The sequence below is a fragment of the Heliangelus exortis genome, chromosome 8, assembly GCF_036169615.1.
Source record: "Heliangelus exortis chromosome 8, bHelExo1.hap1, whole genome shotgun sequence".
NCBI classification, from domain to species: Eukaryota; Metazoa; Chordata; class Aves; order Apodiformes; family Trochilidae; genus Heliangelus; species Heliangelus exortis.
The window spans coordinates 6,362,253-6,380,253 of record NC_092429.1 but is presented as its reverse complement, the minus strand read 5'-3'; the positions used below and the strand labels follow the sequence as shown (position 1 = coordinate 6,380,253).

General features: G+C 41.4%; 1 protein-coding gene across 1 annotated transcript in view; it reads left to right on the top strand.

Moving 5' to 3' along the window:
- Positions 1 to 16,646, top strand: part of RNF11 (ring finger protein 11) — a 29,199-nt gene extending 12,553 nt beyond the window's left edge. Inside the window, exons 2-3 of the mRNA XM_071750170.1 lie at positions 14,694 to 14,863; positions 15,383 to 16,646. Of these exons, the coding sequence (XP_071606271.1) occupies positions 14,694 to 14,863; positions 15,383 to 15,554 (342 nt within the window). The 3' untranslated portion in view covers positions 15,555 to 16,646. The remainder of the gene's footprint in view (positions 1 to 14,693; positions 14,864 to 15,382) is intronic.
- The last annotated feature ends 1,355 nt before the right edge of the window (positions 16,647 to 18,001 follow it).

The window sequence follows — 18,001 nt, the reverse complement described above, 5'->3', positions numbered from 1 at the left end:
GCTGGGGCAGTGAGGGATACCTGTCCTTGGAAGTCACTGGTGAGCAAACAGCCCAGCATATTATCAGGGCTGTGGGACACTTCAAAGCTGTAGAAACAGTTTTCTGATAAAGATTGTTCACTGCCACTACTGTTTTCTTTGTTTTATTTCACAAAATAGGCTGGCCAGGTTTCTATTTGAATACAGTAATGCATTTCAGCTGGATGGAATATAACTATTTAAATTCAGCTAATAGTTACTGCCCTTCCTCCAGACTTAAATAACATCAGAGTGAAGCAAGATGCATATTTTCTTAAAACCTAGATGCAGAATGATTACCATGTTCCAGCAATGAAGTATCTGTATATCAGCATAGGGTGCAATAATCCTACATAAACTTCTTCAGTGGAACCTTAAATTTTGCTTACCACAGCCAGACCCTTGCCAGTGGGGCAGCTTCCCTGTGCTACTCAAGCAGCACAAGAGGGTTTGTGAAGATGGACATTCCAGAATGTCCTGAAACTTCCAGCTAGCATATGGGCAGCAGAATAAGCTTAATAAAGATCTTTATTCAGCTCTGCCTTCACTACTGCTTCTACCTTGGACTGTGCTGCAGGAAAGAGGGTTTGGACGAGAACTTCTGTCCTTCTGCCATAGCTGTGGTCCAGCAGTGCACTGTAAAAAACCCCAGCAGAGATCAAACCAGACTTGCTAATGGAAAATTATTTTTCCTGGGAGTTTCTTTTCTTGCTTTTAAAGCTTCTGTTAATGTCTTAAACTTCCAGGTGGATCCACTCGTGACAGTGTCTGCAGATGTTTATAATTTAATGAATCCTACTTTCCATATTTTATTTAAATTAGCTTTGAGTTAAATATGACAAGTGTTCTTGCTAGTTCTTGTACTGCATCACAGGTTTTATTAATTTGTATAATGGCCCTGTTCAGTACAGTGTCAGAAATGGCAAGTTAACAAATGGGTGAATTGGACTGTTTCCTGGTGTCTATGAACAAGATAACATATGGATAGTTTCTGTGCACTCAGAAATTTTCTGCAGAAAATTTTACAAGCCTCTGGTCAGCTCTGCCCTTACCCCTTATGATCAACCAAGAACTGAGGCTCAAGAATCTATTCCACATTTTCAAATTATTTGTGGCAAATTTGCACCTGTTTTTCTTGGACTAAAGAGATCTTTAATTGGTTTTGTGATGTTCACTCTCCTGATTTATTTAGAGATCAGTCCCATATCCCTTTCAGACTTTGTTTTTTTCTAGGCCAGTGCTTCTATTTTTATTTTGTTTGTTAGTGGATATGATTTTGATTCCCAAGCAACTTGGTTTTCCTGGAAAACAAAATCTGTCTCATCCATACTCAGTGAAACTTTAAAAAAAAAAAAAAAAAAAAAAAAAAAAAAAAAAAGAAGAAGTATTAAAGTAGGGCATATTTTAAGTGACCAAGGGATCGCTCACTGACTGCTCAGCATCTTGCAGGGAATTTTGTCATTGTGGCTGATACTTAAATTCATATCAGCCAATATTTAATTTAAATCTGCACCTCAAAAGTCTAAGGGGCAAACAACTTTTCATCCATTCCTAGCTTTTATCCTCTCTCTTTGCTTTGGAGTAAACCATTCCATACCATGCAGAAGACCTCAGCAGGAATGCAGCATTGTGCACAAAGGGATACCAAAAAATCAGGACCAGGCCTGTAAGATATTTCAAGGCTGATTTCTGTACCAAGCTTCAGCAGAGCAAAGACATTTTCTTTACCCTATTTGCTAGTCTGAAATCGCTCCACAGGGTCACTTGCTGTGTGGCTTTCAGCAGGTTTCATTTGAAGAACATTGTGCTAATTTTTGCCAAGTTTTGTTTCGATAAGGATTGCTTTATATCTTCCTAATGCCTGAAAGTGTGTTGGTAACATAATGACATTAGGTTTTCATTTCTGCTTCTGAGGAGAGAAATAGTAAATAACTCACCTCTAGTAGTTACACTTCATTGCAGAGCCTGAGCAATTTCCTTGTACCCCCATGTCTGATTTGTAGTATTTGAAAGTCACAGGTTGTTTCTGGGAAGTGAGTGCTTTTAAATGTGGACAGGTAACCCTTGTGTTTCCATGTGATCTTCTGAACTCCAGCACTAAATCTGATAGTATCTATGACTGTATTAGGTGTTCAGCGTTTCTGGTGTACTTCACACCAGGGGAATGATCCCTCGTTGCCTATGGATGAGCTCAGGCTGGAGATCTTCAGGCTTCACAGCTGCTCTCACATGGGCCCGTTGGGCTGAAATGGGCCTTTGTCTTCCAACCAGTCAGTCCATATTCAGAAAAATAACCTCTCTGTGTTCACATCCTTCCTCTCAAACACTTCTCTGTTTTTCTGAGATTTTGTGGCAGCCTGAGCCTTCATTTGGGCAAGTACTTAAGTAGGTGCTTGAGTGCTATGTCCCTGGCAGCAGGGAGGTGACAGGGTGGCTGATGGTGGTCCTGTTCCTGCCTGGCTCTGGTGCTGTGCTGGCTGCATGTTGTGTGCTGAAAAAACCACCCTGGCTCTGACATAGAAGTAAAAATCTTCATTTGAAAATTCTTACAAAGTGTGACACTGGGGTAGTATTGGGGACATTTTAAAATCTTGGACCTGCTTCAGTTCCCACTTCAAGCCACCTACTCTGAAAGCACCTGTGCTGAAACAAACAGAGGTGTTTTTGGTGTAAAACCAGCACAAGCAAGCTTTGGAGAAGAGTATTTAAAAAACAAATAAACAAACAACACAGACTAAAAATATTTCTTTGGCAGGTGGTTGGGTTATACAGATAGTGACAGACCTTGTGCCTTGCTCATCTGTGAAACTAAATGTATGTGACTTGTCCAGTGGGCTGGATGTATCATAGGTAGTGGTAAAGTGAGCATGGGTTTTCTGGTGACAAAGAAAAGACCAGGTGCTCATTGAACTGTCCCTGTGCATTGAAAACCTTAAAATGAGTAGGAAAAATCCACACTCTGGAAATACTTCTGCTTGTATAACCAACTCCTGAGAGAGCTATTTATGCTTTCTCTACCTGTTCTTGGCACAGGCCTCTTTTCTGTTAGAGGAGGTTTGACAGTTGGATGAGATCACACTTGGATTCCTGCCCTGCGAGCTAAAAACGCAGAGTCACTGCTTGTGAGGACAAGACTTGGCTGGAAAAAAATAGAAGCATTGCCCTTGTGTTCACTGCTAATACTGCAATCTTAAAGTGGAGCTTCCTCAAGCTTTACTGTGCCTTAGTAGTCATACAGATGGTCCTTGCTTTTAGATGGAGCACTGCTTAAAAAAAAAACCCAACCCAGCAGACCAAGAGATTCAGTAATAATTGTATAATGCCTGAGACATGCCTTTAAGATTAATAAATGACCTTCTGAGATCAGCTGATAGCCTGAATCAGTGCCTTGGGCTGCTTACTGCTGCTGCTTATTAACTCAAGAGTTGAAATAATTAATGTTGCTATCAAATGACACTAAACAAATAGCTGAACTGCATTTTTTGTGTGTGTGTTCATTCTCACTGCAGTGGGAGATGGCAGTGAGGAGAGGTGACTGTGCCTGCATGATGTGGCACCTCGGGCTGCACTGAAATCTCTTTGAGTACAGCCCCACAGTTCAAGGGTGTTGTCTGTACCCTCTAATCCAAACCCCATTCCCAGCTTCAGCTTCAAAACCTGGAAGAAGTCACAGAAATTCCTCCCGTCGGCTGCCCAGGATCTGGTGGAAGGGAGGAGCTCTTGGGGAGCTTTGTGACATCTTTGTCACATTGCCACTGGTGACACCTGGGACAGATGCAGACCCAGACGTGTCCAGTGCCCGAGGTGCCCTAAGGTCTGGCATGTGTGAGGCTTCATCTGTCTGTGGCCTTCCAGCAGGTTAATGCAGAGATGTGCTTAAAAAAGGCTGTGGTTAAGCTGTTGCAAGACACTGATTCTATCTTTTAATTGGCCTCCTGGCTGCCTCTGCACAGCCCAGTCCCGTGCTGCCCTGTCTAGGCTGAGATTTCAAGCCACAGACCTGGACCTTAGGGCCATCCACTCTGTGAGAGAAATTCAGATGCCATTAAGAAAATGAAAAGGCCCACGGAGTGTACCATCAAACTGCCAAGGTGTGGCAGCTTCCTGCTTGAGCAGGCATTTGTAATTGGGGATGGTTTCATTAAAAAGGCAATTAAAATATTTCAAATTGAGTACCAAGTTACAATCAAGCAGAGTACAACATTCTTGAATTTTGAAACCAACTCTGCTGTCACAGGCTGCTTTGCTGATGTGGTCTCAGAGCAGGTGCCCCATGCCAGCAACCTCTGCTTCAGTTTTTCTTGCTCTGTGGTTATGCAGACCCAGCTCATCACCAGCTCCTTCTGCTTTTTGAAGCTCTTCTGCAATGGTGTGTGGATCTTTACCACTCTTCTCCCCCAAGTTATTTATCCTTGGTAGAGCAATCTGTTTTCTCTCCTTTTTTTACGGCTTGGCAAAGGTTTGCACTGTGTGAGAGTTCCAGTCTGCTCAGTCTCTGTTTGCTGGGAGGCCTGATGGAAAGTTCTCCATCAGGTTTCTCCTTGGTTTGCCTTTGTGGAGGGAGCCAGTTGCTAGCCCACCTTCCCAGCAAAGCAGGTTTGCAGAAACCATCTCCTCTGTTGCCTCTTCTGTGAGATTTCATTGGGTAGCACACTAGATCTCTATAAAAAGAACTACTGTGTCCTCTTTATAACCTCTTTTTTTTCTTATATTTTTTTTCTGCCAGCTTACAACTGGGTGGCTACAGAAAAGTATTTTGTGTCATTGCCTGGGGTAGTACATGAGGGGTAGATGATCTGAGATAGCTGCTGTTGATCTGCCTGTTTGTTTTTGTTATCTGTGTTACCTCTTATCTGAAGCTAAAATTGATACCTCCCAGAAGACCTTTCACGGGGGTGATGTTCCAACTGGGGCTGTTGTGTTTATTTAAATCCTGTTTTAGGAACTAGGTCTATGAGGACTTGGGTTTGATATTGATGGTTTTGCATGTGTGTTGAAACTTGCTTTAGGGGAGGGCTGTTAAATTACTTTCTGGACAGCCCTCTGTGCCCAAGGAGGGTGCCTACTGTGTCACTGAATGGCACTTTGAGCCTAGGGATGACATCATTTGTCACTTGATCACTGAGCCTTTGATATCTCACTATATTCTTTTTAAATCCATATTTGCATATATATTATAGATTTGCATATATATATATATATGTTCTTATTCGTTCAAACTAGCACTTTTAAATGTACATAAACACATCTTCTGTTTACACATGGAAGTACAACCTGGATTTATGCTTTAGCAGTCCTCCCTTGGTTGACTGCTTCTGTCTTCAGCTTATGTGCATTTTGGTGTTTACTTCCTCCCTGTTTTGGTCCTTTGTCCCCAGCCTTTCCTCTTGGCCAATGAGGGCTGATTTTTTTTATTTTTTTTTTTAATTTTACCACCTTGTTCCTGAACTACTCAGAAGGGCTGTTTTGTTAGAATTGTCTGTGAGCTGACCTAATTCTTGCCAAAAGATAAGTTTTATCACTCTGCCTAATTTTTAAGTGTTTGGAGTCAGAATTTCACAACTGCCTTAAGTTCCTGACGGGGCCAACTCCTCCATTGCTCTTTTGGCTGCCTCCTCCCAGCTTTTGGGTGGCTGCAGAGTGATGCTCGTGGCTTGTTTGCTTTCCATGAGGGGGAGAGTCAGTCACATCAGTGTCCTAGCAGCCAGCCTGAGGGAGGTGGCAGGACCCCTGGTCCAGAGGCATCACTGTTTTAGAACAGCTGGAGGCAGCTGTACCCCAAATACCCCCAAAAATCAGCAGGAGGTTAGCAGGGGTTGTGTATCCTTAGCTTGTCTACACTGAGTCTGGGGTCCCTGTTCAGAGGATAACGTGAACCACTGCTTTTTCTGCTTGGGCTGTGTTTGCCCACCTGAAGTCCCCTGTGTGCCTCTGCTCTCCATCAGGTGCCTGCCTGTCTGCTCATCCTCACCAAGCCCTTCATGTAAGGCACTTGCACAAACTTGTCTTGAGTGATGCAATGATTTGGGGGTTATAGGATGGGAGATTTGGGCCAAGCTCGTGTCTCAGGAGCACGTGGGAGCTTCAGCTTTATTGTCTGCTCTACCCTGAGGTGAGTCAAAGCCTTCAAGTGAGTGGTTTGGGTGGGTGTGTGTGTGGGATGGTGTCTGGGACAAACCACATGTGTCTGAGCTCATGGGATGAGCCAGGCAGGCTCTGAGCCAGGCTCTTTGCTGCACTGCACCTGGGACATGGCACAGCCAGAGCCCAGGCTGCCTGCAGACTTCACATGTTGCCCAGGATGATCAGTGGTAGCATTTTAGCTGCTATTCCTTTGACTTACGCTACAGGCAAGATGCTCTGGTTGGTGCTTTACCATTTTCAGAGAGTAAATAAGTGTCTGAAGGAAGAGTGAACAATTCTCCTGTTTCTGTGTGGATTCTTAGCATTTTCTCTGCTTTTCCATCATAGCTCAGGAGTGCTTCCTCCATCTCTCGTGCTTGAATGCAGCCTCCAAAAAGCATGTTAGCTGGATTAATTTAATTGGAGTGTTATTTTTTATTTTTGCTTCCTGCTAGCCAGCAGTTCCACAGCAGTAAGGGAATGGGACACTGCAGGTTCACTCTGACCCTTTCAGCAGAGGAGACAGAGACGTTTGTTTACAGCCTCTTTCTGCTACAGGACCATTTTTTTTCTTCCCAAAACTTCATGGTTTTATTTGTTGTTAAATCTGCCCCTCATTTCTCCAGCAACAGTCTCGCTTGAACCATAAGTGCTGTGTTTAACATAATCATAGCACTGTAATAACTGTCTGCACTTGCCAGTCATAAGAAGGGGTTTTTGCAAAGATAACCACTTGGTGTAAGTGGGAGAGAACATCTGCCAGTAATGCAGATGTTGTGGTTTGCTTGTGGGGTGGGATGATCCACATCCATGTGCTGTTCTTCTACCACCAGCTGCAGAAATGACTGCTGGCCCCTCCTGCTAGATTTTCCCCCTGCCCAGCTGCTTTCCTTTCTAGTCCCTGGGGTAGACAGGTCTCAGAGGATGCATTTTGTGCCTGAGTGCCCTTCATTTAATGTTTAGGGCCAAGTGTTCTTTTTTGGCTTTGCTCACTGCAGCAGCTTGACAGAAAAGTGTGAATTTTTGTAAATTGTTTATAGATCTTTTCCCTCCCTATAGAAAAATAACCTATTAAAATAAACATGCCAGGAGCTGTAATAAGAGGACTTTATCTCTCAGAAGTTGTGGCCTGATTCTGTAAGTGGAGCTGTCAGTGGGGCTGTCTGGGGAGATGGAGTCAGTTCTCTGGTGGGCTCTTTGGTCTGGGATGTGTTGGTGTATGTGTTACCCACTTGCTTGAAGAAATTTACACCCTGGTGTTTGATGGGGTCACTGGAGAAAGTAAAAGGGAAAAGGTACAGCTAAAACCAAGGCAAAGATGGTAAATTAAGAATTCAGCTTGTGGAACCATAGCCAAGGATATGGCCCTTCAGTCAGAGAGAGAAACCTGCTTTGCAGCCTGGAAATGTAAAAACTGCCTGGTTGTGCCAGGAGATTGTGCTTCCAGGGATTAATTACTGCTTTTTAATTACTGCTTTGCCCCTACAACTCCTTCTTGCTAATCTTTTGCATGTAGGTTTGTATTGATGGTTAATCAAATTTCAGAGCAGGTGACTCCACAGAGCAGCAGGTGAGCTCCATCTGCCAGGGAGGGCTGGGTTTGCACTGCCCAAGCTAAAAGGGGCACCCTGGAGTATTTATCTTGGCAGTAGGGTTTGTGTGACAGCACAGGTAAGAAGCTTGAATAGGTCCCTTTTTATAGCAGCCCTTGTCACTGTCTATTGGCAGGCAGGATATGTCTAGTTTGTATTTCCTCTCTCCAGGAAAAAAGTTGAGCTCAGGGGACAGAAGATAACTTGAAAAGTCAGCAGCCAGGCCTCAGTTTCTTTCGTGGTTGCTTCTCTTTTCCAGCTCTTCAGCTATGTTTATTTCTCAGTAATTTCAATGGGATAATTGTGAACAATGCAGAGGATGATTTTGCAGATCCATGAGGCCACCCCATCACTGCAGAGCCACCGTGGCTTTCACAAATAAAAAAAACCTCCTGAAGTGCTGACTCAAACTTCATGTTGCTTCTTATTTGGTGTTAGCAGCTGGAGAAAGGCTGTGCAGGTTCTCCAGGTTTCTCCCCTCTGTTGCACAGTTTCTTGTCTGTTGTTATATTAAGTACTGACCATATCTACAATGTGCAAATCTTAAAACTCCAAAATTATCACCTGCCCTTAAGAGTGTCCTGGGTCCCAGTGCAGAGTGGTCCTTGCTCAGTTATTGAGAATTGCTCTCCTGCTGGCTGTGGATCAGTAAGATACTTGTGCACACTTTTATTTCTGCATGAAAATTATCCATTCAATATTTATAACTGTGATACTGATGAACTTTAAAGGACAAACTGAGATGTGAAATTTTTCGTGTTGTTGGTGTGGTTTCTGTGTCCTTCAGAGCTGTCAGATTTATCAAGGAATGTATCAAAAAAGTAAAATCCAAAGTGGTTTTGTTTGCAGGGGTCACAAGCAGTTCAAGTAGCTCCAGCAAGCAGTGGTAGCAGAATAATTCATTAATAAATCTTAGAAATTAAGTGTACATTTATTTGCCTTAGAGTTCCAGATGAATCAAACATAGATTAAAAATTTAAATTGTGTAATTAGCCTTCTTAGGGAGAAATGTGGGAATCCTGAGAAATACAAGGACTTGGAATTCCATTTTAAAGTTGAGAATGTATTTAGTAGAGCTGTGCAATGAATCCATTTAAAATGCATTATTATTTGTGAGGAGAGGACTGTTTGTATCTTCTCACATAAACAAAGAGAATCAGTCTTTGGCATTCTTGAAAATTTGGCAAAGGATCAGTTTTGCTTAATATGGTGTTAATTTAATGTTTAATTTCTTTTCTGATTATGTTAATGTCAAGTGAATGGGGTCTTCTAGACAAACCCAACTTGTGTCAGGCTGGCTCCTCACGTCCACACATGTGTGTCTGATCTGGTTGGTTGTCCCAGGTGTCCCTTCCAAGTCAGAGAGGTGAAAGGAGGGGATTTTTCTTTGAAAAATTTTTTTTTTTAGACTGTAGTGTTCAGCTGCTGCAGTTCCTTCCACTGCCTGCTACCTGGGAGCAGGAATCTGGAAGATTGGGTAATGATTTCATTACGTGATGTTTTATAGCAACTGGTATTCAGCTTTATAAATGAGCTGCTCTCTTCTACATGGCAGAAAAAGGTTTTTATGGTTGGCAGGCTGCTCGTAATATTCTGGGGATTATTAGAGTAAGCTGTAGTTGTCATATAATACACATTATAATGGTGAGTGGTTTTACAGTAATGTGTCTTGGGGGAGGATATTATTTCAGAATGTGTATTCACATACAGATGGAGTTTGAGTCTTTTCACCCAGCTCAGAATGGCATTCACAGAAAAGGCCTCTGGACCATCATTCCAGCAAGTTCCTTATGAGTAATAAAGTAGCAAGAAGAGAAATTTTAATAAAATTCAGCAGGGATTTTGGGAAGAAAAAAAAAAAAACCAAAACCAAAAAGCATGTTGTTGTTTTTTTTTTTTTCCTTACCTCCTGACTTCACATCTATAAAAGTTCTGGTGTGGATTAGTTATTTAGGCTGCCTGCAAAGCACCTCACCTTAGAGGTGAGAAAATGGGGAAGCAGCAAGGCTGAAAGGTTTGTAGAGGGATGATGAGGGTTGGTGTGGGCAGTGATGTTGCAGGGGCCACTTCTTCCCAGAGCAGTGTTGGGGGGCTGGGGAGCAGTGAGGTGGATGTGGCCTTGCTGCTCGAGAAGCAATGTAGCTGCTTTCAGAGAACACATTGCAAAAAAAAAAAGGCATTTACATATCATAGGGATTTCAAAAAAGAGCTGTGGGAACAGGTAGGGAAATGCAAATTGAACTGCTATATTGGCATTAATTAATTAGGTGGCAACCACAAGGAGTGTGAGAGCTATACCTACTGTTTAAAAAAAAAAAAAAAAAAATCTAAAAAAAGACTTGGGCTCTGCGTAGCTAGGAAGATGTTTGTCCCTGGTGATCTGGCATTAAAATGCAAATAAATATCCCAGTGTGAGACAGACTGAGAACATTGGATTAGATGAGGAGGAAAATTTAAAGATGAAAACCCAGCAAAGGGGTCAGTAGTAGAAGGTAGGTGGCTGTAGACAGCATCTTGGGGACAACAGTGATGCTTTAACCTCTGGAGCTATCAGATGTTATGAATTATTCATCTCACCTTTGACCTTCCTGAAAGGATAATTTGTGCATGTTGGTGCAATTACTAAAAACAAGAAACAAACCCCCTGATGACAACACACTGTGTGGGGAAGAGGGATCTTAAAATAATCTTTATCCAGGGATTAAGAGTTTCTGATCTACCACTGACCTGTTTCCCAGAGTATTACAAATTTCATTGCACTTGCAAAACCAAGAGGAAAATGGTGTAAAACAAGAGAAAATCAGATTTACAGCAGCATAAGTAACCAAGGTAGGATGTACTGATGAAAAACCTCCTTCTAGGTGAGAATCCAAAATGTGTTTGGGAATCTGTATGCAGAAACAGTGTCTGGACCTTTTAAAAGTGAAAATGTTTGTTTGTGTTAGAAGCGAAAAATGCAGACCTCCAGAGTCCCTCTGTGATTTCTCCCCTCACTCTCCCCAAAAGGAGGAGGAGGCAGAGTGAGATGAAGACACAAACCTGAAGTCTAAGTAAGTTCTGAAGTCTAAATTAATGCTGTTATTAAGGGCTGAATAAACATTAGGAAGGAATTATTTCTGGGCACAGAAAGGCAAGGAAACTTAATCTGACTTTGTGAACAAGAAGTTGTGTATCTCCAGGACTGTGGCCATCTGAGATGTTTCACCTCTCTAAATTCTTGAGGGGGGGAAAATTGATTATTATTGATTATAATTGATTATTTATAAGTAAATCAAGTGCCAGAAAGTGTTTTTTTATATTTTTTTTTAATGTCATTGCCTGACACTTAACATATAGTTCTTGTTGTTTGTTTTGGCCTTTTTTCATTGTTTTTGCATGGAGGAATAGAGTTAACATGAAATTTCATCTTAGTTTGAAATGCCTGGCACTTTTATCATATGATAAATAAAACAGATGTTGGCTAGGAGTTCAGTATTTTGCAATTTTTGTCTGCCAAAACATTTTCCATGGTAGATAAGGGAAACGTGAGACACGAGCAATAAATTCACGCTCGTCTTTGGAATAAAATAATAATTAGCTGGATAACACAATCTTTTTTTATATCTACGTGTCAGGAGGTCTCTAGCTACAAATATAAGTTGAGTGAAGCCTTGAATTCTCACATTGTGACCCTTGAACATCCACACTGGAGTGAGCAGGACCTTGCCTTAACGTGGGTCAATAAAAGCAGCCACTGCAAACCATGAAAGCTTTGCAGAGGGGTGATGGACCCCCAGAGGTAGGACCAGGTTCTGCCCTTACAGGCAGCTTGAAATAAATACTGGATGAGCTTCACTTCCAAAAATGCTTCAGGGATTTGGTAGTGGAGAAAGCAGAGGATGCAGCTGCAGGGGTGGATGCCCAGGGGGCTGAAGGAGTCCAGACTGAGTAGGGGTTGCTGGGCAGGGTCTGGTTGAGGCAGCACTTCATGCAATCTGCTCCATCTCTTCCTTTGCTCTTCCTGGGGACACTGAATGTCATTTCAATGACCTTGAGCCAGAGGAGTCTGGGCTCTCCTCATTCTCATGGAGAAACTGTTTGCCTGCACGATTCTGAAAATAGCTGCCAAGCACACCTCTCCTTTGTGGCTGCTGGGGGGAGAGGACTGGTTTGGAAGGTTATGATTTTGACTCTCAGCAATGCCTTTTTCTCTTGCATTGGGCTGTGTGTACCCAGGGCACTGCTGGCTCAGTCTGGGCAGGCTTTTAATAATAATCAGGAGGTGAGATTAAAGTGCTGTCTGACAGCCTGGGACGGGGTGGTCACCCTCTTTTCTTTACAGTAGCACAATGTATGCATTTTTTCACAGGAGCTTGGCAGCCACACCAGCCCCAGTTTTTAATATTCACAAGTATGAAGACGTCATGGTGAAAGGCAGCTCCATTTTCACCCAGAGTTCCTTATCTGACAAGAGATTCTTGTCTAGTATGTGAAATTGTAGAAGCCCACAGCTGGCAACTATAAATTCCTGCCTGAATGGGTTATGTCAGACACGTAGTGCAGGGTGGTGGCTCTACTGGGGGGGGAACCTGAGACAAGGAGGAGTTTTTCCATATAGTGCTGGGGGTCAGGAAAGAGTGTGTCTCCTGGGCATGGGAAGGGGCCTGGGGGTCCATCCATCAGGCCCTGGTTCTTCAGGTCTCCATAGGTAAGAGGCAGACTGCAATAATGCAGACCCCAGGCAAAGAGCCCCTTGGTGGTTGCTTACAGTGTGTCCCTGTGGAAGATGAGAACAAGGAAAAGTGCAGGCTTTCAGGTTGTGTTAATTTACCCTCCAAGATGTAAATTACAGATAGCATGACCAATTTCTGATTTCAGAGTTGGCCAGATGGGGTAGTTTTAACTCTCAATGTGTTGTATTTAACTGTAGTTTCCTTTTGCTGCGTAATTCCTGCTGGGGTGAGGTGATCAGTTTGCTGCTCTTCTGCTATAGACATTCACTATCAATTGCCACAGCTACTTTTAGATATTTTGAGAGTTCCTTGGATCTTTTTTTCTTCCTTTTTTAGCCTTTTTACTTCTGCATCATCCCTTGCAGTCATGGTTTGCCAAGGGGAGCTGTATTAAATACAGTAGCCTCCCCTCGTGCATTTATTAGCACCAGCCTGTGCTGTGCATGTGGTAACCTCTACTGCTGCTCCTTTCTTTTTTTCTAGGATGGGAAGAAGGGTGCATCTTTCTCCAGGTGCTCTGCACCTCAGTGAGGAATAAAGGAGTGATGTGTTCTGCTATTGATGCAATAATCTGGCCAAAGAATGGTAGCAAAGCCTTGAGGGAGGAGGGAAAAGTTACTGATAGTTTGTGGTGTTAAATTCTTGCAACATAAAAACAGTCCTGGGCTCTGCCTGGAGCTGCTGTAGAGTACAGGGGGTCTTCAGCATTTGGGAGGGGAAGAAAATGCTTTATTTTGCTGGCACCAAAGGTTGCAGAGCCACTTAGTGAATCCTGTTACATCAGACAGGTCATCCCTAGCTTCAGCTGGTGCTTTCCCTTAGGTAATTCAAACCAGTAAAAGGCAGCTGATGTAGAAGAAATCTTTGATTCTGTGAAATAAATAGTTTAGAGTAGCAGGGAAATTTATCAAACTTACAGAACACACTGGTATTTTGTCTTCTGAACCTCCTGGTAATTCCTCTGAGCTGTGCTAGGAAATAAAAGGGGAAGTCCTGGTGGAGCTAAACTGAGAATTTTACCCCACAGCTGAATTGCAGGTGGTAGGCACGATGTTAAAAAGAGAACTGCCTGGCAGACTTGTGACCTTGAGCATTTGCTCTGCCACAGATGGTGGAAGCCCACATCTCCCCTCTACCAGTGAGGGGGGAGAGGGAACTGTGGTGCAGCTGCACCCACTCCTGCAGTCTGCTTGCTGTGCAGCACATGTCCTCTGAAACACCAACTTTTGCACTTTTTCAAACTGATGAATCAATGCTATTGTGTCTCTGCACCAGGTTTATTTTCAGAACACATCTAGAAGTCGAATTTTTTTTCTCTCCTCTTTAAGAAGTACCATTAAAACACAGACCTGTGGCAAGAAGTCACCTCCCTGTTAAGAGCAGGATTATGGCAGCACTGTCTCCTGTTCAAAATTGGTATCTACACCCAAAGAATTGCTTTAAAAGCAAGTAAAATAAACACTGTATTAATACAACTGGTAGTGAAATTATCTGACCTAAAAGAAGTTTCTGAAGTAGCAGAGGGAAGCACTGTATAATACCTACACATTGCCTATTTTTTTGTTTGTGACAGATGTACTTCAGTCCTACAGCAGTTGAAGTCCAGGTTGGGAGACCTTGTAAATTCATACTAATGTATGAGAACAAATGTAAAACTTGGATGAATCAAACTTACTGTCCAGGTGACATTTTTAAAGCAATATTGAATCTTCTGGATTGGAGCTTGTGTGGCCCAGAATAGCTTATGGAAATTTTAGTTATAACAGAATGAATAAAACCTTCCTCTCTAAAACTCTTAACAATAGGCACTGTCCTACAAATAATCCTTCCTGAATTAAAAAGAAAGTTAAAAATAAACTCACTTTTGGTTGCAAATATTGGGAGCTTTTCCTCAGCCATTCCCGTGTTAAATTCAGTAATTTAGCAGCTAACCAGGTGCCTGCAGGGTTGATTTTCCTGCTGTCAGGTGGAGTTGGCTAACATGGATGTCAGGTATGAACAATTCCGAGAATTAAAAAGCTTTTACAGATAATAACCACGAGCAGCTCCTTGTTGGAGACATCCTCAATTTTTCATCCCATCCTCAATATCTCTATAGCACCAAATTTGCAATTTGGGAGATTTTTAGGACTGAGAGGAAAAATTTAAACACCCAGCCTGTGCCGTGGTACCGAACGCTACCAAAGCCTCAGCGGCTTTGTGGGTTTCTTGGGGTGTTTTTTTTTTAACAGAAGTATTTTAATTTTAGGAGCAGGTCCCTGTTCCTGTTTATCACCCAACTCCAAGCCAGACTCGGCTGGCAACACAGCTGACAGAGGAGGAACAGATCCGGATAGCGCAGAGGATCGGTCTGATCCAGCACCTGCCCAAAGGAGTCTATGATCCCGGGAGAGACGGCTCCGAGAAGAAGATCAGAGAGTAAGTGTCACCTCCTCTGCCTCTTGCATTGGTTTTTGACATTGCCCTGGGAAACCTGCTCTTGTGCTCCTGTTTTTTCTCTTCAGGGACTCAAAATTTAATGTAGCTTTCTGAAAAAAAAAAATACTCGCATGCAGAGGTCTTTGTCTTGTCGTCCTGTTGCAGGTGAAACTTACCTTTCCTGACCCATGCAGTTCATGTCCTTGCAGGCTGTTTTTCCTCTTCATCCTCTCTTGACAGGGGAATAATTTCATGTTGCTTCCTCACTTTTATGGGTCTCTTTCATCTTTTCTGATTTTATGCACTCTGCTGAGCTGCCCCCACCATGCCCTGACTACAAAGAAAATACCAAAATCATCCAGTGCTTGGTGGAGCAGCACTGACAGAGCAAAGAACTCCCCACAGTTGTGACAAGTGGTTGATTTAAGCATATCCATAGGGGTAGCTATCCCACTACCTCTAATTTTCAGTGTGGTAACAGCAGATTAAACATTTTTATGATTTTTTTTCCTCCCCCAGATGTGTCATTTGTATGATGGACTTTGTTTATGGGGATCCTATCCGATTTCTGCCGTGCATGCACATTTACCACCTGGACTGTATAGATGACTGGTTGATGAGATCCTTTACCTGTCCATCCTGCATGGAGCCAGTGGATGCAGCACTGCTTTCATCCTATGAGACTAACTGAGCCAGGGTTTCTCTCCACTGAACCTTCAAGGAGACCATCCACTTTTCATGGGTTTGATCCTTTTGTCATTCAGCCCAAAGAGCCAGGAATTAGGAATTAAGATCATGCACAAAGTATACATTTCCTAATAAACAAATAAAAGAAAAAAATATTCCTGAATGGCTGCAAATATTGGAAAAAACATAGTATTTTAGAGACTATAGAAAAGTAGGTTGTTATTTTTAATGTAAAGCCTTGACCCACCATTGTCTTTTAATGTTTGTTCTTACACCCTTATATAGGAATTGTGTAAAGTGTTACAGCAACTGTAAATGTTTAAACTGCGTGTATCCAATTTTATTAGCAGCAAGGTAAGAGTATTTTTTTCCTAAATAAAGTAACCAGTTTTGTTCGGATTCTTTTCACAAGTCCTGGCATTTGGGTCAAGGCTTTATTGAAATCTACATTTTATAACACTGGCACAAAAGAAATAGTTTTAAGCTTGTTTGCACAGTTCTTTTTCCTTTTTTTTTTTCTTTTTTTTTTTTTTTTCTTTTTTTTTTTTTCCTTCATTGGAGATGAAATTCATTGCCTTAGGTCTTTTTAATAGTGTATTGTTATTGTTGGGCTGGCTCTATGCTTGAAATCCAGTTTATTTATAACCTGTTAAAAGTGCTATATTTTGTTTGCAGTTAGGAATATGCAGACTTCAAAGTGATCTCCTAGCTTGTAAGCAACTGAGATGCATTATCCCTTTTCTACAAGTGAGGTGGAATATGAAGAGATGAAACAAGTCCTACAGAAAAATTATGGTTTCATGTTTTTTTATAACTTTGTTTTTGATGAAACAACAGTCCGTAAACTCTTAATATGTCACCTTCAACTTGATCAGCTTAAAAGTGAGCCAGAAGGGCAATAAATAGTTAAGCTATCACAATTGAAAAAAAAAAGAAAATTATAATAATTTGGAATTAATGAAGTGTTAGTGTTGATCACTTATTCTTCTTTTTCCCCTAAAAATGGTTGTCTTGGATCACAGCAAATGGATACTGCATCTCTCGTTCTTGTAGTTCTTAGGTTATCAGAAGTTAAGAATAAACATACTGTATCTCAGTCTCCTGTATTAAATGTATCTGTTAAGCCCTGCTGGCTGACACATCAGTCCACCAAGCAGATATGAAATCAGATATGAGAAAAATATATTTTGTTCTGCACAGAAATGCAAAGTTTATATAAACACAGACTGTCATACTAGCAGTTGAGAGGGGAAAACAGTACTGCCATAGCCAGAATGACACAATTAGCTAATTTCTACAGCAAACATTACATGCTTATTAAGAGATGTAGCTGTAAAGATCTTTTATCTACTTAGCATGTTTGGGTTTCCTTTATTTTTCTTTGATTTTCTTTTTCTTTTTTTTTCTCCTTAATGTACCCTACTGTGACTTTTATACATTCAACACAATGCTGAGACATCATCTTGCAAAATGAGATTGCATCTCATGGTAACCACAACAAATCAGGGAATGTTCTTGTTATTCCTGTATCTTTTCAGTACTTGACAGTAGTGTTTAAAGACTCAAGTACTTTGAAGACTTAGTGTAGATACAAGATAGAAGAATGTGTGAGTCATGGAGAATTTCTGAAGGGTTGGTCAGCAAAATGCAGAATTGCCACGTTGATTTGTTCATTATTCCTGCAGTTGACAGCAACCTACTCTCTTAGGGAAGAACTCCAAGTAGCAGTCAGAAGGAATTGAAAGCAGTTTCCTCTTGTAGATTCACCCAAATTGCTCCACGTGGATCTGGACACAATTTTTTGCTGAATTCATCACATGCCTAATTACACAGATCAAAATCTAAGGAGAGAGACCTGAAGTTGTGCAATATCATTGTTCCTTTTCATCATTCCATGTGTGCTCCTTTGTGTCCTCCTTTCTGTCTGTTTGTTTCAGGGTGTTGGTTTTTGTTTGGGGGTTTAGTTTTTCTTTTCTTTTTTTTTTTTTTTTTTTAATTTTTGGTGGTAAAACAATGTCCACATTAAGTACTCATTTATCTTGTTAAAACTGGCAAATGAACAGTTTGAAAAAACAGCATTGTCATGTTGGTATTAGTCTTTATTTATTACAAGGCTTGATTAAGAAAGATTTGAAAGAAACATGAAGTGACCAATTACTGAGCTGAATGCTTTTCTAGGCACTTTGTATAGTTGAACTTTTAACACTGATATATTTACTGGGCTAAGGGAAAAAAATTACTTTTATTAAAATACTTGTTAAACAGCAAAAAGGTGTGAAGGGCTAAAACTAGAGTTGATTACACAAAAACATTCCAAAAAAGTTCAAATTTTAGCTTAAAGACAAATGTGTAAATATAACAAATAAATCAAATGCTTTTTTCAAGTTTTTAGGTGCAATGCTGTTCTGGATGATTTCTAATTCAAAAAGGTAATTGATCTGAATTAAACAC